The sequence below is a fragment of the Stylophora pistillata genome, chromosome 14 (assembly GCF_964205215.1).
Source record: "Stylophora pistillata chromosome 14, jaStyPist1.2, whole genome shotgun sequence".
NCBI classification, from domain to species: domain Eukaryota; kingdom Metazoa; phylum Cnidaria; class Anthozoa; order Scleractinia; family Pocilloporidae; genus Stylophora; species Stylophora pistillata.
Window position 1 is genome coordinate 16827379 of NC_142532.1, and position 27592 is coordinate 16854970.

Below are 27592 nucleotides of genomic sequence, written 5' to 3' on the forward strand. Positions count from 1 at the left end.
CAACGGCTTCTTCTGTGGTTATGCCACTTCGTCGACCCATTTCATACACTGGTAGCAACGGATTATCGTTCCAATACTGTAGACTGCAGTCATCTATTTCACTTTCACCCTATAATGGAATTTTCGTTTCATCAGATGAAATTGATCATCTACATCGATTTTGTTACGTGTGAGCTAAATTGCTTTGAGTGAGCCAGGACTGTGGCAAGAGAACTCTAATGTACTAATTATTAACTATTTATTTTTACAGAAGGATGGGAGGTGTTTTGGAAATTTAGTGCGTGCTTATAAGAATTGCAAGAATTTAATTATGAATACCTGAGAGCTTTCATCAGACGATGAATCGTCACCATCTTTCCCATTGCCCTCACCTGAGCAACTTGTAGAGCTAAATTAAAAATACTTCTGGTTATATACGACAATATAAGGGCAAAGGCTAAAAAGGAACACTCATTACAATGCACGTAAATTCTGTGTTGTTCAACGTGGTAAATACAATCAAGCTCGAAAACAATATGTGCGACTGATACATGTTGGATTTATTTAAGCAGGATGTAGTAATCTATTCAGACTGCAAATAACTCAGTATGTTTGCGGCAAAGGAAAGGTCTGGAAGGAGAATGAAAACGGACTGAAAACGGCGAGAGAGACTAGGAAGAGACGGGCGTGTGGGCTCGCGCGCATTGCGGGCGTAAGACTCTTTCGCCACACTTTACCGATTTCTTTATTGATTTTTAGGATAAACGCCGTGGTCTTTGATTTCTCGGTCAAAATGACAAAACGTCATTAAAGAAGAAAACATAAAAAACTCACGTTCGACTCTCCAAAGGAAAGGGTTTGGCAGACCCCCCAGTCTCCCCTAAGTAGACGACGTCATCACTGCTATCAGAGCTGAAAGATGAAGGCAAGACAAAGGAAACTGTAACTCTTGAACGCGGGCTTGAACGTTATACACTTGCAAACTCATGCCGCCAGTACCTCCAGCCAGTTTTTTGTGGCGGAAAACGTGGATAGGTCGTCGCCTGCTCGCGGTATTGATACGATGTTTCCTATTGTCTTGTTTATGAACGTACGATGCAGATTAGGCACAGACTTTTGTGTAGCTAAATACTAACCGGCGACACATGTTAAGAAGTCTTTTTCATATGCACAATCTTTAATTTTGATTGCTTTCCCAAACCGCGTGGAAAATGCTAAAAGCCGGATGTGGTCTCAGGCCAGCTAGGATAATAGAAGCAGCCATGTTCCATTCAGTAAGTATGTTTGCGTATTAGATACATGCGAGCAGTCAAAGGAAAGGTCTGGGGTCTTTATTGATTTTGAGAATAAAACAACTGTTTTGCAGTGTATAATCTGTTTTCTAACGCCATGGTCTATGATTGCTCGGTGAAAATGACAAAACATCAGTTAAAGAAGAAAACATAAAAAAACTCACGTTTGACTCTTCAAAGGAAGTGCTTTAGCAGACATTCCAGTGACCCCTAAATAGATGACACCATCAGTGCTATCAGAGCTGAAAGATGGAGGCAGGACAAAGGAAAGTGTAAGTGTTGAACGCGGGCTTGAACGTTACGCACTTGCAAACTCATGCCACCAGTACCTTCAGCAATTCTTTTTTTTGGCGCAGAACGTGGAAAGGTCCTCGCCTGCTCACGGCACTGACTTGAGTGTAAATACGATCTTTCCCGTTGTCTTGTTTATGAACGTACAATTCGGATTAGGCACAGACTAAACTGTAGGTAAATGTGAGCGTGCGTCACATGTTATGAAGTCTTCTTCATTAGTAGACCAGCTTGAATCTTTAATTTTGATTGCTTTCCAAACCGCGTAAAAAAAGGAAAAAGGCGGATGGGGTCGCAGGCAAGCTTTGAGAATAGAAACCGCCACGTTGTAATAATTTTTGGGGCGTTACCAGTTTCCCTCTTGATTGGGAAAATAATACAAAAAAACGTAAAATAGACGAGTTTAATCAACAACAACGTAGTATAATTGTAGGATTCAAGTGGCCAAGTGGCAGCTAGAAAAATTCACCTTACCAGAAATGCATTTTACAATTCAGAAGTATTTTGAGTGAAATACTCCGTGTATAATTCGCATTCTAACTACATTTCTTCGAGATCTGCCGCCTTACCTTTTTTTTTGTACGTTTTTCGATCCAGTGTAAAAATGCACATACCTGACCTGCTCTAGTTCTGTGTCCGAAGATCCCGACCCTGACCCTGAAAACGAAGGAAACAGTTACTTGAAAGTAAGAAGTAAAAATATGCACAAGGAAGAAGTTAGGGCTTCAAGAACTCACCTCTTCCACAGACTAAACTGGTGTAGCCTCTACGTTCCATTTTACTCTCAGCTGTACTCTCAAGGAACTCGTACGTTTCGCAAAACTTCTCAATTACGTTAGAAGGAAACTCTGCACGCGCTGGTTCTACAGACGACTTTTATCGGCAACGGATATGCAGACCCGGATACGTAAGTCCGGAGTGGTAAGATAATTTTAGCTAACTTGACAAAGTTCCAGTTTTGTTTTACACATTCTTCAATGATTCGTGGCCACTAATTTCCTGTGACATCGGTTTGTTTGACAATCATAGTGTTAATCTATGTATGCGGTTTTACCAGCGGTTTTACTAGCTTAAAAAACTGATAAATTTGTCATTGCTTGTGAAAACTCGATGAAACAATTCCGGTTACCGTAACTGCTCGAGGTGTTGGAAAAAAGATGAGTTTCGGTACTCGTTACTATATACGAGATATATACGGTCTACACGGTTTTTTTTTTAATGAAATGTGACATTGTTAAATGGTATAAATGGCAATGTCCTTTCAAAGTCGCACAGGTTTGCTTTTCATTTCCTTAATAGAAATATCTATGTGAGCACATAGCTCATTTCGATTTCGCAAAAAGTAGTTTTCTACAAGGTTTTGAATTTAAGGTTAAAAACGTGAGCCCCAAAAACACCTTAAAAAACCACTTTCTAGCAGAGAATGTTATCATATCCTGTGCGAAAATACTTGCGGGTGTTTTGTTGGAGTTTGACTAATGGTCGTGGGTCGTGGGTCGTGGGTACAAGTCGTGGGTCGTGGGTGTGGGTGTGGGTGTGGGTAAGAGTCGTGGGTGTGGTTAATACTTAATAATAAAAATAACCATTTAAAATATTAAATATAATAATACATAAATTTTATACAACCCTGTCATTCATTAATTTAACTGTTCTTTCTTCTAGTTATTTTATTTTGTTTATTCAATTTACCCTACTTTACGTCTATTTTTATCTGTTATCTCACTGTCAATGAAATTAGTTTCAGTTTCGCGACGGGAAGAGAGATAAATCTTGTAATTACATTAAATTAGTTTCACAACACGATAATTCCGGATCTGTCACCAGCGCGATCGCCGACGAGCGTCCATTGGTCGGCTACTCTGGGATTTGATTTTTCCCTTTTTCTGCTTTTTAGGGCGTTGTCAAGGGAAATCCACAGGACATTCTTTTGTTCTCTTTCGGTTTTCAAGCCCCAGACGATAAAACTTTCCCGAGGTAATTTACTTAGGGAAAAATCGGTCACACTTGCAAATTTGAGTTTCCCTAAGACAAAACCCTGTAGTGTGACAACAGCTGATAACGCGTTTACGATCCTCCACTGTCGAGTTACCAGTCTGGCAGAGGTTATGTGTGTGCCTTTTGAGTCAGTCGACTTGTGCACAATCAGTTTTTCTTTGTGTATACAGTGTGTAATTACCAGATTTATCTATCGTTCTTTTGTCATTGATGTTGTCAGACGAGATCTCGGAATTTCTGTTCCTTGGCCCCTGACTTTAGCCGCAAATATAGAATTCACGAGCGCTGTCGCAATTTTAACGTTATAGTACTTCTACTATATGAAATCATTTTTGGTACAATGGTACAAAGCAGCTCAGGTGTCTCGTTAACACAGACCTCGAAAACGCAAAACGCAGACCGCAGACCGCTGACCGCTGACCGCACAGCTCGAAAAACGTGTACACAGTGTGTAATTACAAGATTTATCTCTCTTTCCTTTATTATCAAACAAAATCTCGGAATGCGTCGCGAAACTGATACTAATTTCATGGACAGTGAGATAACAGATAAAAATAGACGTAAAGTAGGGTAAATTGAATAAAGAAAATAAAATAACTAGAAGAAAGAACAGTTAAATTAATGAATGACAGGGTTGTATAAAATTTATGTATTATTACATTTAATATTTTAAATGGTTATTTTTATTATTAAGTATTAACCACACCCACGACTTTTACCCACACCCACACCCACACCCACACCCACGACCCACGACTTGTACCCACGACCCACGACCCACGACCTACGACCCACGACCATTAACCACACCCACGACTTTTACCCACACCCACACCCACACCCACGACCCACGACTTGTACCCACGACCCACGACCCACGACCCACGACCATTAGTCAAACTCGTTTTGTTGTTTACACCCAAACTTAATTTGTAGTTTATCCTGATGAAGTCTCACTCGAAGACGAAACCGGTCGATTAATTGACTAAATTAATCGCATAGTGATGCGCATAGTTGTTCGTAATTTTGTCCATACTGATTACAGTAAAAGTAAAATTAGAGTCCAGAGTCCAGAGTCCATAGTCCAGAGTCCAGGGTCCAGGGTCCAGTCCAGTCCAGAGTCCAGTCCTGGTTTTAGCCTATGCGACATCTCAGTTGTCAAAATCCTAATCGATCTGAAACTGTGGTTACAAGTGGAGCAACATCGGTGTCGAGGCTATTCGAGTTCAGCAGAGGCGTACAACTGCTGCTCAAATCGAAGAGAAACCGGAAGCCCAATATCAAAAATCGAAAAAGCACATCAGATACCAAATCTAAGTACCCGTCAAAAGTTTCGACGAAAACCGAAAACCAAATGCTGAAAACGGAAAATCCACAGAACGCAACGAACAACAAAACGGAAAAACCGACGTCTTTTGGCACAGAAACCACAAACCCGATCTAAAAAAAAAGCCAAAACCGCAAACCCCAATGCCCCCCTCTTGAAAAGTTAATTTGATTAATTGTTTTGTTCTAAAACATATTCGCTCGCTCGCTTTTTCCATTAGAGTCGAGCAACGACGTAATTCCAAGGTGTTGTTGTGTTGATAGAGAGAAATTCTCTGTTTTTCCACTTTGGCCACAAGGCAAGACAAATAACAGTCGGAGATTTTGACACTTTTAAAATGATCGATTGCAGATGGGAAAAATTGTTATCATCATGATGGTAATTTTTTTTACGACTAGCGGTTGATATTTTTCAATTTTTCGCTCCACGGCTGGATTTTATTTCCTGCTTTATGGCAACGGTTAAACCCATTGAGACCCTCTGGAACGAGCAGCCGGAAAACACAAACAGACTTCCGGTTATTTTTCTTGCGCAAAAATAATTAACAAGGGAAAGGTAGAAATAGTGGCGCGCAAGCTGGAATCTATCTGTTCTTTGTTATTACTTGTCAATCTTGCCCAGTTCATTCTTGAAAACCGTAATATTGTTTCTTCTTCCTTCAAAATTCAATGTGCATGGCGCTTGCATCCCTTCTCCGTCACCCCGGTTCACAGCCTTTCCAGTAACTACTGCAAAATATCTTTGATCGAGTGTTTCTAGTCTTTTTGCTCAAAACCCCTATAACTTCAAACCCCGATAACTCGAAGTAAATTCAATTCCCTTTGGCAATTTGAGTTACCGGGGTTCAACTGTATCCGTATCATAACGGTAAAAATTGTATGAATTTGGAGCTCGCAAACACAGACAGATTTCCGGTTTTGGTTTTTTTTTTTTTTGTTAAAAAAACTCGCTGTTGCCGTTTAACCAAAGAGTTTCTTTCAGTATGACTGACATTGATTCCACTAATGATTTTAGCCGCAAAAATGTTGTATTTCAACCAGTTTTAGTGTCAGCGGAAGTCCTCCGAAGAGGCTAAGGCGCCAACCTTATCACGAACCTGGGCGGAGAACTGTTAAATCTGCCGGAGATTAACTTTTGATTGCTTTGATTATGGTAATGTACAGTATCTTTTTTCTGAACTCTTTGTCGCAATCTGTATTCAGTTCGAAACCGTTCATCGACTTCTGCAGATCGATTAATCAAGTTGTAAAATTACGATTAGAATCGCGTAATTGAATAAATTCTCGCATTCGATTGGTTAACGAAGCGGGGTATTTTTAACGAGAGTGAAATTGCGAGTTGAAAACAAAGCTAGTGATAATAAATGTTTCGCATCTGAGCGCGAACTCGGGATAAAAACAAACAATTTTGATGGTGTTTCTTTTTTTATTATTATTTTTATTCAATTATGTGATTCAAGGAAAATCTATCACCTGACTCGTGAAAACCGATATCACACTGTGCTTTAGTTCTACAGTCGACTCCCGATAACTCAAACCTCGCGCTAACTCGAACCTCGCGCTAACTCGAACCTCGCGCTAACTCGAACCAAAATCGATTTCCCATGGATTTCCGTCATACATTCACTGTAATTTTACCCTCGGTAACTCGAACCCTCGGTAACTCGAACCCTCGGTAACTCGAACCCTCGATAACTCGAAACTCCCGCTAACTCGAACCAATTTTCGTTTCCCTTGAGGTCATTTTCTATATAATTTTACCCTCGATAACTCGAACCACGTCTGTCGATACGTGCCAAGTCAAAACACTGTTGTCCAAAACCTTAAATTTATTTTGAAGCAGCCGTGTGAACTGTTTCTTTTCTTTCACATTACCGTGACAAGACGTGTCAGTTCAGTTCAAGTTCCGCTGGTTTTCACAAAGTGTTGCTTCCTAACTCCTTTTTAAATCGCATGAGGTTATCAGTACCAGTAACCCGACATTGGTCTCTTCAAAAAAAAAACCTGTACGGTTCGCAGTTACTGGACCTCTCCCCGCTGCATTCCTTTGTTATATTTTTCACATTACGTTACGTTCCGATTTATACAGTAATTTAGAGATGTATTGTCTTTTTTTTTTCACTCGGCTTCTCTATACTGTAATCAAATTTGATTACAGTCAAACTAAGTGAGGCCTACCCCTCAAGATTACATTAATGAATTGATCATTTGGATATTGAACCCGCCAGTCGTTTCAAGAATACAATAATGAATTGATTTTTGAACCTGCTAGCCGTTTCACGAATGCAATAATGGATTGATTATTTGAATATTGAACCCGATAGCCGTGTCCGTTTTGAAAAGGCGCGAATCATTGTTCAAATCAGAAGTCCATTTCTGATGGGATTATGCGAACACGTGATGATGAAACGGAACCATTTCATGGCGTCAGACGATGGCGTGAAAGGTGAGTTCGAGTGTTGTGTAGAACTTCTTGTAAATTAAATGTTGTAAATGGAATGTTATCGACAGCTTTTTTCGCCTATTTACATCTTGACGAACTTGTAGAAATTCTTGTGTGCATTCATGGTCGAAGAAAATAGTTTACGGGCGAAGCCATCGCAAGACTTTTATTTCGTAAATATTTGCGATCGACTGTTTTCGCAGTGTTTTTACAGTGCAGTTTGTTCATTTTCAGGATTCCTCGTCGAATAGAACAATCTTATTGGTCTAATCAGAAATGGACTTCTGATTTCAACAATGATCCGCGCCTTTTCAAAACGGATACGGCTATCGGGTTCAATATTCAAATAATCGGTCCATTATTGCATTCGTGAAACGGCTAGCGGGTTCAATAATCAAATAATCAATTCATTATTGCATTCTTGAAACAACTGGCGGGTTCAATATCCTAATGATCAATTCATTGATGTAATCTTGAGGGGTACGCTTCACTTAGTTTGACTGTAAAATGTACACTGGCTATAAAGAAAAACATTTAACATCTTTTTTTCTCTTATTTCCGGTCATTTTTTCTCAAATCCCGATAACTCGAACTCCTGATAACTCGAACCTTTTTCAGTTTCCCTTGAAGGTTCGAGTCTCGGGAGTCGACTGTAAATCACAGAGGATAAAATTGAAACTGAAAATAATGACCCAAGAGGTTTGAAAACTCACTTCGATTAAACGGAATCTTCAAGTTATCTGTGTTTCGAGAACTAGAAATCAATGGAATCGATGCTCTGTTTTGGGAGAAAGAAAATAGCCGACACTTACATTACAACTTTTAAAAATATTTTGGAAGATGGGATAGAAATAAGTCTAAATACTTGATTTCGGTTGTTCAGAGGTTGAAAGCGCTATCGACCGAATACATCTTTATCCAGCGGATACGTGTTTACAAGACATACGACGCTATCCAGTGGATAGCATTATCCAGCCTTTGAACAATCAGCCCCTGGATGTGAAAGCAGTCATCTGTATTAAAGGCTGATAGTTTCTAAAGAAAAGTTATCTGTATTATTGCGCTAAAATTATGGATTTGGACAAATTTACACCACACGGTAATTCTAGTAAACTTGCCCCAGAGACAAATTTTCGCAATAATGATCACCTTACGGTAAAACTTCGAAAACTTGTTTTCGTCAAACTAAAAACCACATCAAATGTTCAATTTTTTTTTCTTCAATACAAGTTATCTCTCAGAATTTTCGAACATACATGCTACTGTTGGAGAAATGAGGGCTGGTTATTTTATCAAAGTTTAGCAGTTGTCTTACAAAACCGCGTTCTAAACTGTCCTCAATTTAGGCGAACCTTTCATCTGAAAGTTTATATTTGTGAACAGTGTCAAGAGGGCCGAGAACTAACAGGTGGAAGGACATTTATTTTGTCACATCAACCCTCTTATCGAGAATACCTGAGGCCCATTGCCATCGTCAAACCGCGGTTTGGGTTAGACCTACCCTGCTGGCAGAGGCGTTTATTTGTTAACTTCCCCTGCGGTCCACGTAAAAATAAAGTCCTCTGCGCTCGGCCTGTTAAATCTTCTTCGAGCATGCGCGGCCTGTTGCTTAGAAACAAATTAGTTCTCGGTAGTACTCGGCCAACTATATAGCTAAATAGGATGCGTGCGCATAAAAACGTGTTTAAAACAGGTTCTGACCGGTTTTGCAAATCAGATTATCCACAAACTTGGATAATTCCCAGGCGCATGCTCGAAGAAGATTTAACAGGCCGAGCGCAGAGGACTTTATTTTTACGTGAACCGTAGGGGAAGTTAACAAATAAACGCCTCTGCCAACAGGGTAGGTTAGACCTCGTTTAAATAACCGACCCTGAAACTTCTAATTTATCCTGTTTCTGGAAATTGGCAAGCTGAGGCGAATCTCTACCTGTTTTCTTCGTACTTTGTTATGCTCCTGACCGTATTTTGCCAAAAGCTCGTGGAAAAGTAAAGGCAAGTATGGATGTTCTCCTCTTATGTGAAAACTGTGAAAAAGTGTGCAGTGACAGGAACTCCCATCTCAACTCAACGGAAGTGGGCGTCACATTCATAACAACCGCTAGGCCATATTGCTCGAGCGTGAGGTATATTGCTCGAGCCATATTGCTCGAGCCATATTGCTCGAGCGTGAGAGCGTGTGGTATTTTTGGATAATGGCTAAGTGTTTTTTATTTTTCTCCCTTAATTCATCACCAAAGAATCTTAATTGAATACGAAAAAATCGCCAAGCTGCGTACAGCTTACGGCCCACTCTGACGACTAGCGCCGGAAAGAGTTGGTGGGCGATAAATGGCGATTGCGGATGCTGACTATGCAGCTTAACCTCCGCCATTTTTCGCCCTCGTGATCGTTTTTTCGCCCGCCGCTGTCTCAGTCAAACTCAACTGTTTTAAGAGTTAATACTCTTGAACGCGCTCTTGTTATTGATTCCCCGATGATAGCGTCGGGAGGTCGCCGAAACGTCGGAACATTACAACGTTAGTTATTACTTGCTGGAGTATTTTCTTATGCACCTATTTTTCTATTGTTTTCCTAGAAATAGTCAAATTTCACCCGAGGATTGCGAGGGATTGCGCTTCCTATTAGAGTTTTCGATTGACAACTATCGATTTATATTTGAGGTGGCTTCAACTATAAGCCTGGTATTTTCTAGGGTCACCTCGCCATACATTGAATTATCGATAAATTGTCCGTATATTAGGTAAAAAGGCGAATAATACATAAATTTGCATTTGAATTTCGAACACGTTTAACTTCTCTACCACTTTCTTGACAGTATTTTGATCACCGACAACTGTTACGATGTTTCAAGGTGTCTAAGTGAAGCTCTCCTCACTGTTTGTTACCAGAATTCATAGATCAATATACGCCCGCTGACCAATGCCTACGCATAGACGGTTTGCATTTAACTCCTGTCTCACGTATTTGTTATACTTTCGCTGTAAAACTCAGCTGGGTGTCTATTAAAAACAACTTCTATGACCCATCATGGGAAAGCCATCAATCGCACGACAGCGTGTTTGCTTTCATGTCGTGTTCTTGCGGGGCGCCATCCCGCGTTTGGCAACATTGTGGTCATTTCAAGTTACTACTAACTAGCAAAGGGTTGGCCCATACACATTTACGGTACTTAAAAATTTTCGACTTCTCGGGAACAAAAAAATCCACGACAAAATTATTTTTAATCATATTTTTAAACAGATCCTGTTTTGACGATTTGAAGGGACCACGTATTCGACAATTTTCTCCCATAATGTGAGGAAAAGGTGAAGCCCTCAGGTGATTTCAGCCTGCTTTCAGGCGTTCCTTTGTTCAGGGGAAGCTCAATGGCTTTTTTATGGAAGCGCAATGGTATAGCGGCAGAAGAATCGGCGGTCAGGAATAAAGAAAGGCTTTGGGTATCGTTTTTCCCCTTATTTGTCGCCGTCACACTAGTTTCCAAATTAGATTTGCATGATTGGATCTCACCCCTCGAGGTGGTGTCTAGTCAGATTTTACTTTCATTTTATAGCTTTATGCAAAATCACGCGAGTTTGAATAATTGTCTTGTCGAAATAGTCAAATTCATTATTTTTACCCTATTGAAAAGTGTACGGACTGTGTACGCACAGCAGAATTCGACGTCATCATTTCCCGCTATTCCTTAAAGATGAATGACTAAAAATTTGCAAGGCTGTTTTGTTAAGAATTTTAACCAGTGCCTATTATCGAACGTTTTATTTAAGCCTATGATTCTTATCTGCGTAGTTACGCGATTAAGAGTTCAATCGAATTAAACCCTCCCTGGAGGTACATCCTGGGGAATTATTCCACGCACTCCTTCAGGACTCTTGAACTTGGACCAGATCAATTCCGTGGAAAAATGAAAAGTGTGGGCTTAAAAGGCTGAAAATAAAAATAGGTTCGACTTCCCTGATCTCCTGCCAGTTTAAAAGCGAATGCGACTGCTGATAAATTAAAATAACTCCCTAAGCCATTCGGTTTTGAAAGCTGATGCCATTTCTCAACTTCCTAATTTGTTTGTTTGTTTCTTTGTTTTGTTTTGTTTTTTTCGTTTTTCAAATAAACGGGGGTGGACTTCGTCATGAAACACCCTCGTGAATTATTGATTACGTTATGACCCCACTTCAGTACTATTCAGCTCGTTAAGACCTCCCACTATCAGTTTCCCGTCACACGAAAAGGAGTGATTCAGGATCTACTTTGCCTAGCCAGATCCTAGCATGGTCAATTGAATTCAGTGTACATGAGGAAGCTTCATTCGGTAGCAATCACTCTCATATGTGCACGCTGGTTCAGTACAGGGCCTAACTTTGTCGAATCTCGCTAGAAAAGCGTGTTTTCAAAAACGGAAAGTTTTGACGCATGTGTTAATCCTTTACATGGGTTTCAGTAAGGGCTGGGCACCAGGCAAATTGACCAGCAGTGAGGACAGTTTTGCCCTGCTGATTTGATGACCTGGAGGAAAGGTTATTTTATAAAGAAGTTCAATTCAAAAAGTTTTGCCAACCCCCCCCCTCTCTCTGAAAACCAGTTGCCCTCCTGCTGAAAACATTAATGAAATCCCTGCCTTTCACTCCCTGAAGTGATTAACATATAACGTCTCCTTAAAGTACATATACGCTATGCAGCAAACAGGTAACAAGAATACTCAAGCTTATCTGGTAGAAGTTGTCATCCTGATCTGACACTAAATTCCCATAACTAATTGACAAGGAAATGTGTAGAAGCTAGAGGAGAGAATTAACAAGTACACCTAGTGAATTAAAGGGTTAACTTTTCTTACCTACTGAATGGTTGCTTATTCAAGGTTAGGTGCTAAACACAGTATTAATAATTATCTGCAATTACTTGAAAATGTGTGCAGTGTAATTTCTTTGCCCATCCAACCAGAAGTTGCCATTTTGCTATGTCAAGGAAGAAATAGACTTCAAAAGGTAGGCTGATTCTCACTTATTGCAGCCAGAAATTAAATTTTGAAAGTATTTTTTCTTCCAGGTTCAAGCCAAAGTCAGGAAGGGTAAAAAGAAATTTGAAAAGCTGAAAGTAGATGTTATGCAAAAGATAGACCTGCTGTCTGCTAGTAGATGCAACTTACTTTCAAGTACACTTGCTGCATACCAGCAGGCTTTGCTCAAGTTTTGGGAAAACACTTCTCGAACTATGGTACAAGTATCGGAACAGTTTAAGGGATTACCCGCATATCAGTTTCAAATGTTGAAGAGCCTTAATCCTCTGACTCTGGAATCTGACGACAAGGAGAAAGGAGAAGAAGGAAAAGAAACGAAACCCAGCAGAGAACCCGACAATGAAAAACAAGAATCAGTCAACAGCGGAGAAAAGAAAGAAGCTTCAAAAGAAGATGACGATGATCAGTTAATTTCTCTGGATCATTCACCATTAGAAGAGAAAAAGTCGCCCGAGGATGAGAATAAAAAGGCTGATGATGATAATGATGACGAGGCACTTTTAGAAACAGATTTATTGGGAGATGATGAAGTCTCCAATGGTAATGTGGGTGAAAGAGATGAAACGCCCTTCATTGATTTGCTGGGTGATGATGCTTTGATGCCATCAAAACACAATTCAGGTTAGAACAGTTACTGTACTGTTACATAGAACTTAACAGTGTATGTGAGACACCAAGGGGGTTTCAAGTGAAACACAATTTGTTCCTTGATAATTTAAAAGTATCCATTTAAACTCCTGGCCTGGGTTGTTCGAAGGATGGATAATGCTATACACTGGATAAATCTCTATCCAGTGGATAGCGCAGTACGTTCTGGTAACACTTATCCGCTGGATGGAGATTTATCCGTTGGATAGCGTTATCCGCCCTTTGAACAACCGGAGCCTGGCCTGGGTTGTTCAAAGGTTCAGGATAGCACAATCCACTGGATAAACTACTATCCAGCATTTAAGTTTTTACAAAACATGCTACATTATTAAAAACTGGATCATTGGATAATGTAATTCAAGACTTTTTATTGGCTTAGCCATTATGGTATATGAGCCAATATACCATAATTTAATATCTGTACATTATAACATCCGGTTTCTTCTTACAAAATAAAGTCGAGAAGATTTGTCTAATGTCTTGGGGGTGTTGTATTTTTTGATAAAACAATTATTCCACTCGCGCTAGTTGGATATGAGATGATTATAGCCAACTGGGCACGTAGCACCGGGTTGGCTATCTATCATCTCATATCCAGCACGCACTCATGGAGTAATTGTTAATTATCCACTGGAAGGCAATTTATCCAGTAGATATAGTGTTATCCACTCTTGGAATAACCAGGGCCTGGTTGCTTGTTCGCTCTGTGAGAATACATGTACTGTTTTTACAGCAGTGGTAAAGAGTCTTGCCCAAGAGCAAAGCACATTAAGCTGACCATTGGCTCAAATTGCGAACTTATGATGTGATGTCACTGGGGAGTTTACTGTTAACCCTAACTCCTACGAGTGATCAAGACAGAGTTTCTCCTGACAATATCATTACAATATCAAGCAGACAAGTGATGAGATTAAATATATCTTATTAGCCAAGCGCGAGGGCCATACTGGGAGAATATTGGCCCGAGGTCTTGACGGTACAGACCAAGCATAGCGAGGTCCGTACAAAAAAGACCGAGGGCCGATATTCTTCCAGTACGGTCCAGAGCAAGCTGGTTAATAAGAGATTTATTCTACGACTGAAGTTCAAAGGGATACAAGTGCGGTATCATTCGGGACCATTTGCGACAGTGCCCGGTCCAATACTTAGAGAATATTGACCAGCAATAGAGCATTTTGATTGGTTGATTTTAGTTATTGGCCCTCTGACTGCCCGAGTCGTGTAATAAAAGAAAAATATGAATTAGGGGGTTATTGGTTGATCCAATGCCAAATTATTTAAACCATTGTCATAATGATTGTATGGCAGAACCACGAGGAGGATTGAATGCAATCTAGGGAGTGAAAGGGTTAAGGGGAAAAAACATGAATTATGACAGCAATAATTTTTGGGATGTCCATAGGCCATGAGAGATTTGAGAATTCTGTAGCCTTCCACTATCCAGAATTCCTCAGCAATATTTATATGGCCTGAACCAATTCTTGCAGATGCAGACCCGCATTGAAGTGTATTCTTCCCCTACATACATTATACCTCTTACTGAATTCGAGATCTGTTCTTTAATTACAGACCAAGATTTTTTTCTGCCTGATTTATGACCAAGGGGTCACAAATCTCTGGGTTCAAACAAAGGGGAAGATTTCAATCCAAACAAATTTTTTAACCAAACAGGCTATACAATAAAATAAGATCTCCAATACTGATCAGTTGTAGCACATTTACCAACAAGAGATACATGTTGCAGCACCAGTAATTTATAATTATTCTTGTCCTGCTGCTGTTATTTCTTTTTTAGAATTTGATAATCAGATTCCTAGCTATGAATAGAGTCAATTGTAACTACTCTCAAACATCTCTCTTGTATTGTTTGTTAGGGACTGGTGACCTTCTCTCATCGTTTGAGGATCATCCAAGTAGAAATGGACTCAAGGCTCATGGCTCAACCATGCCACCCAGCTATGAAGAGGCAAAGCAAATTCCTACACCTGGTATGGGATTGTTAAGTGTTAATCCGGTTTCCTCTAGGAGTGACTAGCTTCTACATGTAGTTTCTACATACAATATTCCCCCCCCCCCGAAAATGATCCTCAATCAAGAAGCTCTTGATTGTAAAACAAATACTCCATGAACCATATCTTTTCTGAATATGAGTGTTGTGATATATTTATTTTTCTTGTGGGTCTAGGAGGTGAAAATGCACCATCAATGACAGCTGACGATCTTCTGTTTGGTTCCCCCACCAAGGAGGATCGAGCACAAGGAAACAAGTCAGATATTGACATCTTAAATGAAATTCTTGGCTCCAATGGTTCCTCAATGCAAGGTGTGGAGAACGAGAACAGCTTCAGCAAAACATGGAAGGATATGTTTGGGGATGAACCTGTTGGGCCTGCTCAGCCGTCATCTCAAGAACCTAATCAATCATGGTCCCAAGGTGGTTCCAATTTTATGATGCCCTCTGACCTCCTCAACAGCATGGCCAGGTTTGACCCATTTAGTGAGGTACCAAGGGGTGCTCCTCCCCAGCAAGCAATAGGTGCGGCTTTGAAGATGTCGGCTCCAATGCAGACAGGCAAGCATCAAGAGAGTCGTCCAGGTTCAAAGGCAAAACAGGCTTCATTATTACCAGGGAAAGTAGGCGAAAAAGGGAAAGGAGAGGGGAAAAAAGGTCAGGACATGTCTGCTTGGTTCAGTTTGTTCTCTGACCTGGATCCTCTTGCCAATCCTGATGCCATTGATAAACAAAACAAAAAGAGTGAAGAAGACAGACAATGTTGAGTTATTGAAATCTCAGAATTTATTTATAGGGGATTGTATAATGGCTGACACAAAGTCTTCTTTGAACATAAAAACCTTGGTCATTGACGGAATGGGGTTTTGAAATCAATTAGGGTAGGGATAGTTTTTTGGTTGCATGTACTGTCCACGAGTAAAGAAAATTAGAATGATCAATTCATCTTAATGGATGGTTTTAAAATGAATATGTACAAATATTTTGCAAGCAGGAAGCAAAGTGGATGTGTATATCACACTTTCAATCATCAAATGACAGATTCTTGGTTGTTCTATTAAGACTAGTATTTTGAACATTTAAAAATTGCAATTCTTTGTTTGAATTGGCCAATATTTTTCACACATTTCCCCAGTTTCTTCACAAAATCATTGTCTGCCTAAGAGAAGGTCATTTCTTTTAAAATGAACTGCTTCATATTATAGACCACTGCTAAAGTTGTTTTTGGTCTTGATGACTGGCCTGCTAGAATTCTCCAACAGGAACATTAGGTGAAAAAGAAGTAGAACTTAAGCCTCTATTCTTAAGTTATTGTTAACTTAAGGGTCACAGTTACAATATTGTATATTTAAGTTTTCTAATTGTTCATTGAATGTATATATTACAGTCACAGTTACATTCTTTGTGTATGAGAGACATTAGGGAACAAATGATGGGCTCCAGTATTTTTTTCTCCTTTCTGAATAACAGGAACAAGTTGTAACCATTGCATAGCCCCCGCATCTGTTATTGCCTGTATCATCAGTGTAGGTGTATGCTTCAGGGAATTCAGTATAATAGCGCTTGTTTTTCTGATTGTTTACACCATACAACGTTTTGGAGAGTAGGGCTATGAAATTACCGTAGGAGTAAAGTTATGCGAGGTTTTAGACTAAGGTTCCATGCCTTGTGACATTATTGAAAATAAAGTCATGTTTTACTCGAAAGTGTCAATAAGTTTTGTCAAGCCATTTGGTGACTAAACATCAAGTTAACCCTCTAACTCCCAGAAGTGATTAACATGTAACTTCTTCCTATATGCAGTTGAATTAGAACGTCTCAATTCCCCTCGTACCGTTTGCCTTGTAGTCGCATCCCGGGGGGGCACTCCCTTATAAGGGCTTAATGGGGACGTGCGGCCAGCCAGGGTATGCTTTTCGAGATTTTTGTCTTAAACAGGGTATCGAATTTATCATTTTTTGTCTTAATCAGGGTGTCGATTTATCAATTTTTGTCTTAAACAGGATATCTTTTCTTGGAAGATAAACAGCAAAATTTTTACAGGCTCTAATTTTAATTAATATTGAATTGCGTTGATTTTGGCATTGATACCAGGCACGTTAAATGTCTTAAACAGGGTATCAAAAATCGGAATTCTGTCTTAAACAGGGTAGGAAAATCAGCTATATTTGTCTTAAACAGGGTCAGGGTATAAGAGGTCTCCCCGCACCTCCCCACCCAGGAATATATCGAGTACCCCCCGAGAGTCGCATCCATCGTTTAATTAAGCGAACAAGATGGCCGTCAAGAGACCTAACACATGATGTGTATGTCTCAAAAGGAAGAGATCTGGTAACTAACTTAAAAAATAGAACTTCACTGTACATGTACTAAACTAAACTAAACTGAGAAAAAATGAAACTGTATGGGAAAACCCACCACCTCAAGAAAGGTTGTATCGTGTGAGGAGATTACACAATGGCTTGGATGATGAGGCGTTTTGTAATCAAAGTACATTTTATCAAACCGCACATAAATTTTGTTGGGAAGAGCTGTTGGAACGATGTCACACTTCCCGTGAAAAAGGTAACTTTTATCGGACATGCCCTTTCGTTTCTTTATTCGCCTTGTCAGCACCTTGGAAATGTATTGATACCAGTATGGAGAATATGCATACTGATGTTGGACTGTAAAGGGTTTATTCTTGACTCAGCCAAGTAAGTTAATGTCAGAGTGCAAGGCAAATAGACAACAGTATAAACCACTCCCAAGTTATTCCTAATTGAAGCCCTGACAATGGGAAGGATAAACCACTTTAGGGCGTAAACCACATGTCTGACCTTGACAGCTCTTGAGCACGAGACTCTCACAAGGTTATCTGGTAAATCGACACAGACAAAACAATTAAAAATTTGGAAACTCCCTGTGAGGGTTAAATCCGAATAACCCCTGGATTTGAATTTCAAAGCATAACAAAATACTAAGAAGAAATATTTAACTGCGATTAAACAACTGAATACTTCCCAGCATTGTAAAATTTCGAGAGAAAAAGATCACGGAATAAGAGAAATAACAAAAAGTGATTACATAAAATGGGTGGTAATGGAGTTGGCTCGACTACCCACCGCTGTTCAGGTAGTGAGGAAGAAAAAATAACAAAATACCCAACCTATAGCTTTGTTTTTCCCTTAATCCTTATTTTGTTTTTATAATACTGAAATAGAGGAACTCTCGATATATGTTAGCATCCTAAAACTGCGCACCCACCCCTCCCCTAACTCAACATTAACCCTAACTTATTTACAGTTGATTGTTGTTGGGTTGGGGGAAGGGTGGGTGCGCAGTCCCTCAGATACTGACATCGACCCTTTTAAAACATTTGCAACCGCAAGAGAGTTCCTGTTCACCTCCACAAACAATTTCTGTAAGCTGAACGATTGGTTTCACATGAAAATTAATTGTTACTTTGAAACGATGTGTAAACTAATACCTTAGGCGTTAAATCCATCCGTTGGTAAAAAATGTTATTTTGATTAAGTTAATTATTTTCCTGTTATCGTGATAAAAAGCTTTCAAGCCATTTCTAAATGCACAATTCTGGCAATTTCCGAGGTATTATTTTACCAGTCTCTAACCAGCAAATCCGGCCTTCTACTGTAGGAGGGGGCATATATCCTTGGGTTTCACCCACGTGACCAATACCTTAGCAACGGTTACTATCCGCCATCTTGGTGTCCCTCGAGCGTAAACAAACCGTATCTAACGAAGAATTCATGTGAGAAAGAAGGGATGGTTTTATGCATTATTGTTGGCTGTTCGAGCAAAAGTGGAAAGCATAAAGACTAAAGATTTTTTCGTATAATAATTTAATAATTTTATTATTTCTATAGCGCAAAATTCATTATATATACGATCTAATGCGCTATACCCAAGATCATCACAAATCAAGGGGAAGAACAGGAGGAACTAGAAGTTGTTGTATGGTTCGAGGCTTGCGGCTGTTGTAGATCCTCGATTTTTTGGTCGAGCTTTTCTTTGAGCTTCTTAGCCGATGAGAAATCGATGTCTTTAGCCCTCGCATACGGCACTTCATTGACCTATGTCGGCAAAATCCATGAGCATTTTACCTGAGTGCAAGTAAGCTTGGGGTGTGTCACGAAAACTCACACCCCGAAAACTCAGACCTCAGACCCCGAAAACTCAGACTCCTCGAAAATTCAAGAGATAAACTCGACTCATGATCACTCCTGGTAATCCCGCGTGTATTTTGACCTTTTGGGTCTTGATCCAACTGAAGCAGCAAAAGCAAGGCCGCAAGTTGCACGTTTCGCAAAATCGTCCGATGGTTGAGTATTAAAACATTTTAGAGTGACACAAGACTTAATTTAGCTTAGATTTCCTCCATTTTTCCCGTTAATTTTGAACTTTTCATTCACAGTTAACGGGATCAAATGCGCTCGCTCCAACACCAAAGTATTAAAATGTGGGGTGATTTTGACGAGCCGAAAGGGACGTTTGTTTACCTTTTTGTACTTCGTCGCACAGATCTGTCGCTCTGTTAAAATTCTTAAATATTTCGCGATAATAATGGATACAAACAGAGACTCGGCCCACTAGTCCCAAAACGAAGACAATTTTGCGACCCTTGGGCTAGAGTTCTTAAATGAGGTAGAAAGAGAAAAACAACGCGAAAGAAGACTAGGCATCAGCGCCGTCACGATTCGCTTCACTGAAGAATCACTCTTGATATTGTTGTCCGTCTTTCGCGTCGGATTTGTTGCATTATTCCACCGGTTATATTATAAAAAAAATTGGTTCATGCTTTATGCTATGCACTATCGAATTATGGAGCACTTCGGAAGCTTGGAGAACACTTCGAGGGACCTGAGTTTTCGTGACACCCAGCGAGCTTGCCATGAATTCTAGTAGTTGCCTCTAACATAAATAAAACACTCGCGATATGTGAGCATGACTCAGCCAGTCCAGCTTTGCATCCCAAGCAATGGGCTGACAAAATAGTCCCATCGTTTTCGGAAATGACCCAAATGTTCACTAAAGGATCATTCATATGCTGTGAATGCCAAACTAGTGCTCTCACGGCATACTTGCCGGCGATTACTTTGCCTACAACTGAGGTTACAAATCCCGACACCATTTGATTAAACGCCTCTAGACTCTTAAACGCCTTGAACTGCTTCTTGGTGTAGAAGCTGGTCTCAAGAACGAGGTAACTCAGCAAGTCCGACGCTTCCACAGGAGGCAAGCATTTTGGACTGAACTTCTCGGCTGGTATGCTTGCAGGGTCAACCCCAATGACCGAGATCTTTTGCAAACATCTTTCCTTCCAACTCTCTAAGCTTTCGGCATACTCAGAGAGCACTGGGATACCTTAAGATGAATGCCAGATACTTTTATCGCTTTTTTCTTTCTGGATGTTCATGTCGTTGGCGAAATAATACGGCGATAAGAGAGAGGGCTTCACTATAGAAATCGACTAATTATTCATAAACTTGACACCCGAGGGACACCAACATGGCGGACACTAACTTCAGCAAAACTTGTGACGTCACCTGAAACTCAACCATAGGAGGCAGAAGCCGCACAAAAAAACACAAAACAAAACAAAACCAAATCTGAAAACCCGTTCAGTAGTATCACTGACAAAAAACCGGAAATTCTCAAACCGCAAGAACACCAAAACGGAAAAACCGAAGTTTTTTTGCCACAAAGACCGAAAACCGATCTTTTTACAGCCTAAACCGCCAAACCACACCCCTGTGTGTTAGATGCTTTATCTTACACTCAGTGGATACTTCTTTATTTCTTGTTTTGATTTCTTATTACGCTTTCTACCACGGGGACTACCTCAACTCTCTCAATAGTCAGGGAGCAGAAACCAAAAAATGGGAGTTTCGTTCAACCATCGCCACAGAAAATATTTGACACCTGATTCTTGTAGAGAAAGACCTCCTGATGAAAGCCAGGTAGTCCATAAAGTTGAATTGGAGTATACGTTTCGAGTTAAGGGGATGTTTTCTTGCCCAGCTCACAGATCAGCATGGAAACGAGGCTACACACTCGAACGCAGTTTACATCGCTATTTATTCGTAAAAATCAACGATTTCAACCCCTTAATCTACACTTCGTATATACATCTGCTTTATTTGTAAGTGGTAAAGTATGTCACATGATTACTCACGTGATTTTAAACGTGACCAGTAATAAATGTGCGACTGTTAGAAACAAACGAGCGTTCGCCGTTGTTTTGAAGAACAACCTCGCAAAAACGAAATATGAATCCCTTCTTTGTTAAATTAACTTTCTTTTGCTCTTGCTATCGTCCTAGCAAAACCTTTGGGAATTAAAACGGTTCACTGTATATCATTTTTTATCAGTTTAGATCTAGCACGCAAATGAGGCTAGTCCCTTGGAGGCAAACAAAATATTATATCTAAATAAAAAAATGACGCCGCTATGAAGGGGAAGTCTTACAACAGAGGAATTCGAGCTCACAAGCTAGCAATGGTGGCTCTATTTCGTTTTGAACCGCCGCCCAGTTAGCCCAATGGATAGTGCGCTGGACTGTTGTGCGGGAGGTCGAGGGTTCGAGCCGTCTTAACATAATTGAGAAGAATTTGCTACCTTTCTATAACATCAAGAAGTGGTTAGATATTCTAGTCTTCTCGGATAAGGAGGAATAAATGGAGGTCCCGTTTCCTGCAGGGTTAGGGGTAGGAGACGTTAATTTCCCACACACGAGATTACTGCCTAAAATTTCATACTTTTGCGGTTAAGATCGGCCAAAAAAGAAACAATATTGATAATATAAAAATTAGAAAGAAAGTGTTGTGTAAATTAGAATTGCAGTTAAAAAGATAACTAGAACGAAAACAGTCCTTGAAGTTTGTTACATAAATAACAAAGTAAAAAACAGAGGATTTGAGAAAGAAGGGGCATATACAATTACCGCCCCCAGAAAACTAAGTGTTATTTACTTGAGTCAACTGATTATATATAAATTCGGTGCGGAAGATGAAAAGTAAAAGTTTTCAGCCCTTGAGGTCACCTCAAAGAAAAAGGTGTTAAAGGTGTCAAATAATTTAAGAAATATTTTCTTGGCTTATAGCAATACAATATTTCCATTCCTTTTCTTAACACTTAAATAAGTTTAAAAGCACACTCGATGAAAATTCTTGCTAGATTTCAATTTTGTCTTTTAACAAGTGTAGATTTAACGGGGTCATCTTCGTTAGCCTTTTGCGCTTTTAGTTTTACCTACGCTGAACTCACCAGCTGCAACGTCAAGTTTTCAGTCCTGTTAACATTGATGCGTGTACGAACCATTGGTGAGTAGCGAATATTTTTTTTCCCAGAGTTATGTTCAAGCTTACGTTAACAGTCATTTGTCTTAGCTTTAGTACTTATCCGCCATTACAGGTTTTATCATCAAGAACTAGTAGTCATGAATTAATTCGAATTGGTCAACTACGAAAAGTATTAATCGTGAGGGTCTAATTAAATAGGATGATGGCATTTAATGATTAATTTTCATTCATCTAAGACACATTTACTTGCTCGCTTTTATCCCTAGAATCAAGTAAGCAGAGTTATTTCAGATCGAACTGCCATTATCTTGCACTGAGGACATGACAAGAAACAAAACAGAAGCACTTTTAAGATGACACTTCCTGGAAGCAAAAATTTTTCCTACTAACTTTTTTTCACGCCAAACAGCTAAATTCTTTGGTAGTTTATGGACAACGGCTAATCTCATTGAGTTCCTCGCCCATGCTTCTCACGAACACTGGACACGTTTGCATGCCGCGTGCTGCAAAGGAAACGTCAAAGTTGTACTTCCCGTTTGAAAAGTTAAGTAGTTGCTTTCCCCTTGCGAAGTTCTCTTTCAAGTGTAGATAGTTCTCATCCTTTTCATAAAGATGAGAAAATAGGAGATGTTTGCATACAGCGAAGGGAAGCATATGTCTGTCAAAGAGATGTAGTGGTTACACGTCAAAGAAAGTATTTCGAGTGTAGCAGAATTATACGTGGACACAGCTGGACACAGCAAAGGGAAGTAGTGCACGTCTTCCTGTTTTGAAACCTGTTTATTTTCCCTTGTGCATTCCAGCATGAATAAGCTGAAGTAAAATGGTACCTGTTAAGGCAAGAAAATAATTCTACTTCGGATGAAGGGCTGGATATGAAATATGCTGCCTTTCATGTAAAGCGAAATAGCTCAATGATAAACTAAGCAGAATCAAAATGTACAGAACACGAAACTACAATTTGAATTTGCATGGAATTAAGTTTAGTCGAGGGTCTTCAAGATGTTCAAATCTTAATTGCTAAATAGTTAAAACTTAGAAACGACTTGTGTGGGGTAGAAATTGAACTTTAAATTCAAGTAACTTTCAACACTCGAGATATGACAAGCACGCGACGACGGAAACCCTTGAGCAATTCATTTTATCAACTCAGTTGATAAAACAAAGTTATCTCGTGATACCCCCACCGACACAAGCGCTAAGCCTTAACCGCCTTTTTTATCAACTTCCTAAAACTTTTCCAAAACTCGTTAAACCCTCTATTGGTTGCTTGTCAAAATACATCGAGGGCATTCGGATTATTTCTGTACATGATCTCTGCTTGCTTCAGCTTTTCCTGCTGCACGTTTAAGGAAAGCCAAAATGTTGCGTGTCGTGAGCTCAAGGCCCTCGTGGTGGTTCATTTTGCAAATCATGCTTTTATCATCAAATTTTTGGCAGTATTTTCAGGCAAATAATAAATTGATACAAGACTAATGTCCTTCCTATTTCTGTGAATTTCATGATTTCGCATGTCATGTCAAATTAGCATATAAAGGCAAAATCTGCTTTTCTTGGAAAGTGCTTTCATGTTAATATGACGAGTCATCCATTTTTCGGTTTCTAATTTATATTTTTCCTCCTTCATAGCTCTTTCTAAGAAGACCAATGACTAACTATCTCATCACTGCCATATTAAACATATTTCAGGGAAATTACGGAGCTGATGAAATCTTCCTGCCCACTCACCTTTTACTCCCCCGCCACGCCTTGGGATTTGACTCTCTCTTTCACCCTTAACCCGGTATATAGCTGACACATGCCGGGGGCTTTCCGACCACTGAATTACATACACCCCATAAAAAAAGTATTAATTTCCATAGCCTCAACTGCCAAATGCTCTAGAAATACATTAGTTGAACCTGGCACAAACCAGTCCAAAAGAAGAGAAGTCTTTGTAAATAAACGAACTTAACACGAAATCCTACGGCATGGTTGAAACTTCGTCCTTTCTCAAAACTGAACCTAATAACTGGGAATAAGTAAACGGAAAATTTTGGCGTCTGAGTCTTACTTCGACGTGGGAGTAAGCCATTCTTCCCGCCTGGAACGACTTTGGAGCGGAATTGTAACGGCCTTCATTCAGAAGCAAATTCTCGGCTAATTTCATGTGCAAGAAGTAGTTTTCCGAGAACTGAACAGGCACAGTTTCGCGTGACATGCCGGGTCATGTGACGACTCATCAGCTCTAAAAAAAAACCCAGAAGTCATTATTTGGCCACCATACAAGACAAGGAGCTGAACTTTACCTGGTAGACCTTGTAGTACGACTTTCAAAAGATAGTATCATGAAATAAACGCTTATAGAGAAGCATAATCTAGTTTTAGCCTGGTATATTAGGAAGCATGACATGTGCAAGGATCTGTTGTTGCGTAACGCAATGACGTTTCAAATCGCATTCAGGAAGTTTATTCAAGGTCATTGCTTAATAAAACTTTTTTTTTTTTCTCAGGAAATACCCATAGTATAAAAGCTCAAAAGGTCTAGATCACCCATTCACATTGATTGAACCACTAGCAATCTAACATTATTCCCAACATTACCCAAGAAAGACGAAGAAGTATTATGAAGCAAGCAGGGCTGCCTAACCTCGTTCTTTGTTTGGTCGTCCTCGCCACTGTGAGTGTCAATGGCTCAGCGATCCCCAGCAAGACATCTTCTTGCCATACACGAGAATTTTCTTGCGAATGTAAGCTGCGAGCTGAAGGTGCAACAAAGAATATTGTAAAAATAAACGTACTCCGGTGCGTTACCAAAGCGAACAATTCTACTGACGTCATTTGCAAAAGTGCAGATGTAGCGACCAAATGTCAAAAGCTGCTGGGTGAGTTCAAGTGTTTCTTCTCCAGTACGACTCAAGTTTAAAATTCCCCTTCACTTACGATTAGTTGCTTCCAATGATTAATAATTTTCTCGATTTTCATGGAGGTTTTGGGAGTCGTAAAAGCCCGTAGGTACGTGTTAGGTTGAAGGGGATTTCAAGTGACCTGGATGATCGAAGAATTTTTTGGGTTTGAAATTTTCGATTTATGGAAGTTTTTGGGTAACAAAATTTTGGTAAGTATTTTTTTGGGTAGCTTGAATTAGGTAGCGACCTTTTCCGGTATTCAAAGCTATATGAAAATTGGTGATAAATTCCGCGTATCCCAGCCGCATAGTTCCACGAATAAAGTAAAACCAAACTAAATTTTGCTCCAGGTTTTGGTTCTAAATTTTTAGGTTTTGGTTCTGTCCCCATTAGATCATCCCTAACCCTCCTGGGAATTTCTAGCAGCTTAAATGGGAACTAGGATACGAATCCTCCTGAAACTCAGATTTTTCATAAAATCGCGATTGTTGAAAAAATTTACTGTAAGATGTGTCTCTAGGCTCCATGGCAGTATGGGGGGGGGGGGGGTGGGGGGAGATAATATATTACGAAAAGAGAGAGTATCGCGTGGAGTAAAAACGGGTTGCGGGATGCGTGAAAGATTTTATGATTGTAATAATCACGGATACTTCATCGCATTTGTTCCTTACGATTTCAGCATTACCAAAATGCTCCTCATCTACAATTTGACAGGAACCTTTGCGTGTTCAAATTTTAATTACATTTTTTAGCAGAAGTTTAATTTTTTTTTTTTTTTTTATGTTCACCGAGCAGCCAAACAGCCTGTCATCGAAACTTTAGGTCTTAAAGGGTCCAAAGTGGTATACATTGGAGGCCAGGCTACCTTGACCTGCAAGATGAGTAAAACCGAAGCTGCAACTTTTATCAAGTCTGGTGTTCAAATAGAAGAACACGGTCGATTCTTGTATGAATTCCAAAACTCTGGGCGTAATCAGCTTGTGATGAATCTACAAATCACAAACATCACCAAACAAGATGAAGGCACTTACACTTGCTTTGCCATAAGATTTGGACTTAAATCAACACAATCGTACACCCTCCACACAGGTTTGTGTAAATGGCTTTTAAGGTAGAGCATTTACATTTTTCGCAATCATTCTCAAATGACGTTTATCAATGAGCCTTGGATTTGTTTTTCGAATCCAGTCTCCTTAGCAACGGTAGTTTGGTATGTCACACAATGATAAGCGGTTGCTTTCGATTGATCATTATTCCTTAGTCCCAAGTTAAAGCCAATCGATCTCAGAGATACTTATAAGTTTTTGGGAAAGTCCCGTGCCAAAATGTGTTATTTTGTCAAATCAAGGACCACTTTTTAATCCAAATCCACAGCTTTCTTCTCGCGTAAACTGAGATTTGTGTCTCTGTGCGTCTTCAACGTCGGTCGACAAATTTTTAATTCATTGTCGAACTAATGCAAGACTGCTTTACTCTTGTTTTGTTTCGCTCTGTGATTATCCCGGAAAACCCGCGCCACATTGACTGATCGAGAGGTTTATTAATAATAACTTTGGCTTTGGTTTTCTTTATCCTTGATCAACTTAACCTCGAAAAATTTGTTAATGTAATAAAAGAATCGTTGTTTATAATCTTGTGTATATTTCTGTTACAGTTCCTTGTCCTGCCGGTCATTTTTGTCCATTGTTCTCGAACAAAGCATTGCCCTGTAAAGCTGGGACATACAGAACACAGTTCAGCCGCCCGACCCATAAATGCATCCCACATCCCCGTGGGAAAGGAAAAACTGGGGCCAAGTCACGAACAGACTTCCCTCAAGGTGGAGTTCTCGTATTTTGACTTTTTTAACCTGCTGCAAATTTGCGTTTTTTTAGTATTTAACGACACGCCTTGTGGGACTTTAAACATTATTTATCTCGTCGTTTAATGAAACTTTCTTTCTTTTAATAGGTTCCAACTAAAAACTTGGGACTTTGTGAGACTTTGCAAAAGAAAGTTTTGTCTTTTTGAATCAAGATATTAGTTGGATGGTTTTTGATGGAAACAAAAATTACCGTTCTGTTTTTAAGAAAATTCAAATCGTAATATATTCGAAAGTATAACGTTAAATAAAATACCATTAAACACAGTAACAGTGATGGTTGGTGGCTCTCAGTTATTGCTCGCTCGAACTCACCACGAGGTTTTCCTTATATGATAAAAAGAGCACAGGTAGCCCAACATATAACACAAATCAGTAAACTAATTGTGACCATGCTGTCAGTGAGATCCAACAGTAAGTTTCAAGAGACAAAAAAGCGGTAGTCTAGACCGGATTTATTTCAAACTCAACTGTAAGCGGTTTACTTAAACGTTGTGATTTTAAATGTGGGAAGTTAATAAATTAAAAAATAAAAGCCCTCTG

The 27592-nt window shown here is 39.6% G+C and overlaps 4 protein-coding genes across 7 annotated transcripts in view; 3 read left to right on the plus strand and 1 right to left on the minus strand.

Moving 5' to 3' along the window:
- LOC148716840 (uncharacterized) overlaps positions 1–2731 on the minus strand; it is a 5278-nt gene extending 2547 nt beyond the window's left edge. The window contains exons 1-6 of the mRNA XM_088745344.1: positions 2300–2731; positions 2177–2219; positions 1436–1513; positions 814–891; positions 319–388; positions 1–109 (exon numbers count right to left, since the gene is read on the minus strand). The exon at positions 1–109 is cut by the window's left edge and continues 318 nt beyond it. Of these exons, the coding sequence (XP_088601470.1) occupies positions 1–109; positions 319–388; positions 814–891; positions 1436–1513; positions 2177–2219; positions 2300–2339 (418 nt within the window). The 5' untranslated portion in view covers positions 2340–2731. The remainder of the gene's footprint in view (positions 110–318; positions 389–813; positions 892–1435; positions 1514–2176; positions 2220–2299) is intronic.
- The window catches only part of LOC148716839 (uncharacterized), a 36609-nt gene extending 24117 nt beyond the window's left edge, over positions 1–12492 (plus strand). The window contains exon 9 of one of the 3 annotated variants that reach the window (XM_088745347.1): positions 12367–12492. The gene's annotated coding sequence lies outside the window, so the exon portion shown is untranslated. Of the gene's footprint in view, positions 1–738; positions 1366–5924; positions 6210–12366 lie in introns of those variants that run through there. The other 2 variants (XM_088745349.1, XM_088745348.1) reach the window with 2 other exon arrangements.
- Positions 9328–15763, plus strand: LOC148716841 (islet cell autoantigen 1-like). The gene is made up of 5 exons (XM_088744637.1): positions 9328–9452; positions 9905–10010; positions 12367–12958; positions 14860–14973; positions 15171–15763. The coding sequence occupies exons 1-5, from the start codon at positions 9328–9330 to the stop codon at positions 15761–15763; spliced, it is 1530 nt and encodes a 509-aa protein (XP_088600763.1).
- A 9065-nt stretch (positions 15764–24828) lies between these two features.
- On the plus strand, positions 24829–27592 carry LOC148716842 (uncharacterized). 2 transcript variants are annotated; one of them, XM_088745357.1, is made up of 4 exons: positions 24829–25164; positions 25984–26277; positions 26843–27007; positions 27139–27592. In XM_088745357.1, exons 1-4 carry the CDS (start codon positions 24906–24908, stop codon positions 27147–27149), a joined length of 729 nt encoding a protein of 242 aa, XP_088601483.1. In that variant the 5' UTR covers positions 24829–24905; the 3' UTR covers positions 27150–27592. The 2 variants fall into 2 exon arrangements, with proteins under 2 accessions (XP_088601483.1, XP_088601482.1); XM_088745356.1 differs by lacking the exon at positions 27139–27592 and having other exon boundaries at positions 26843–27132.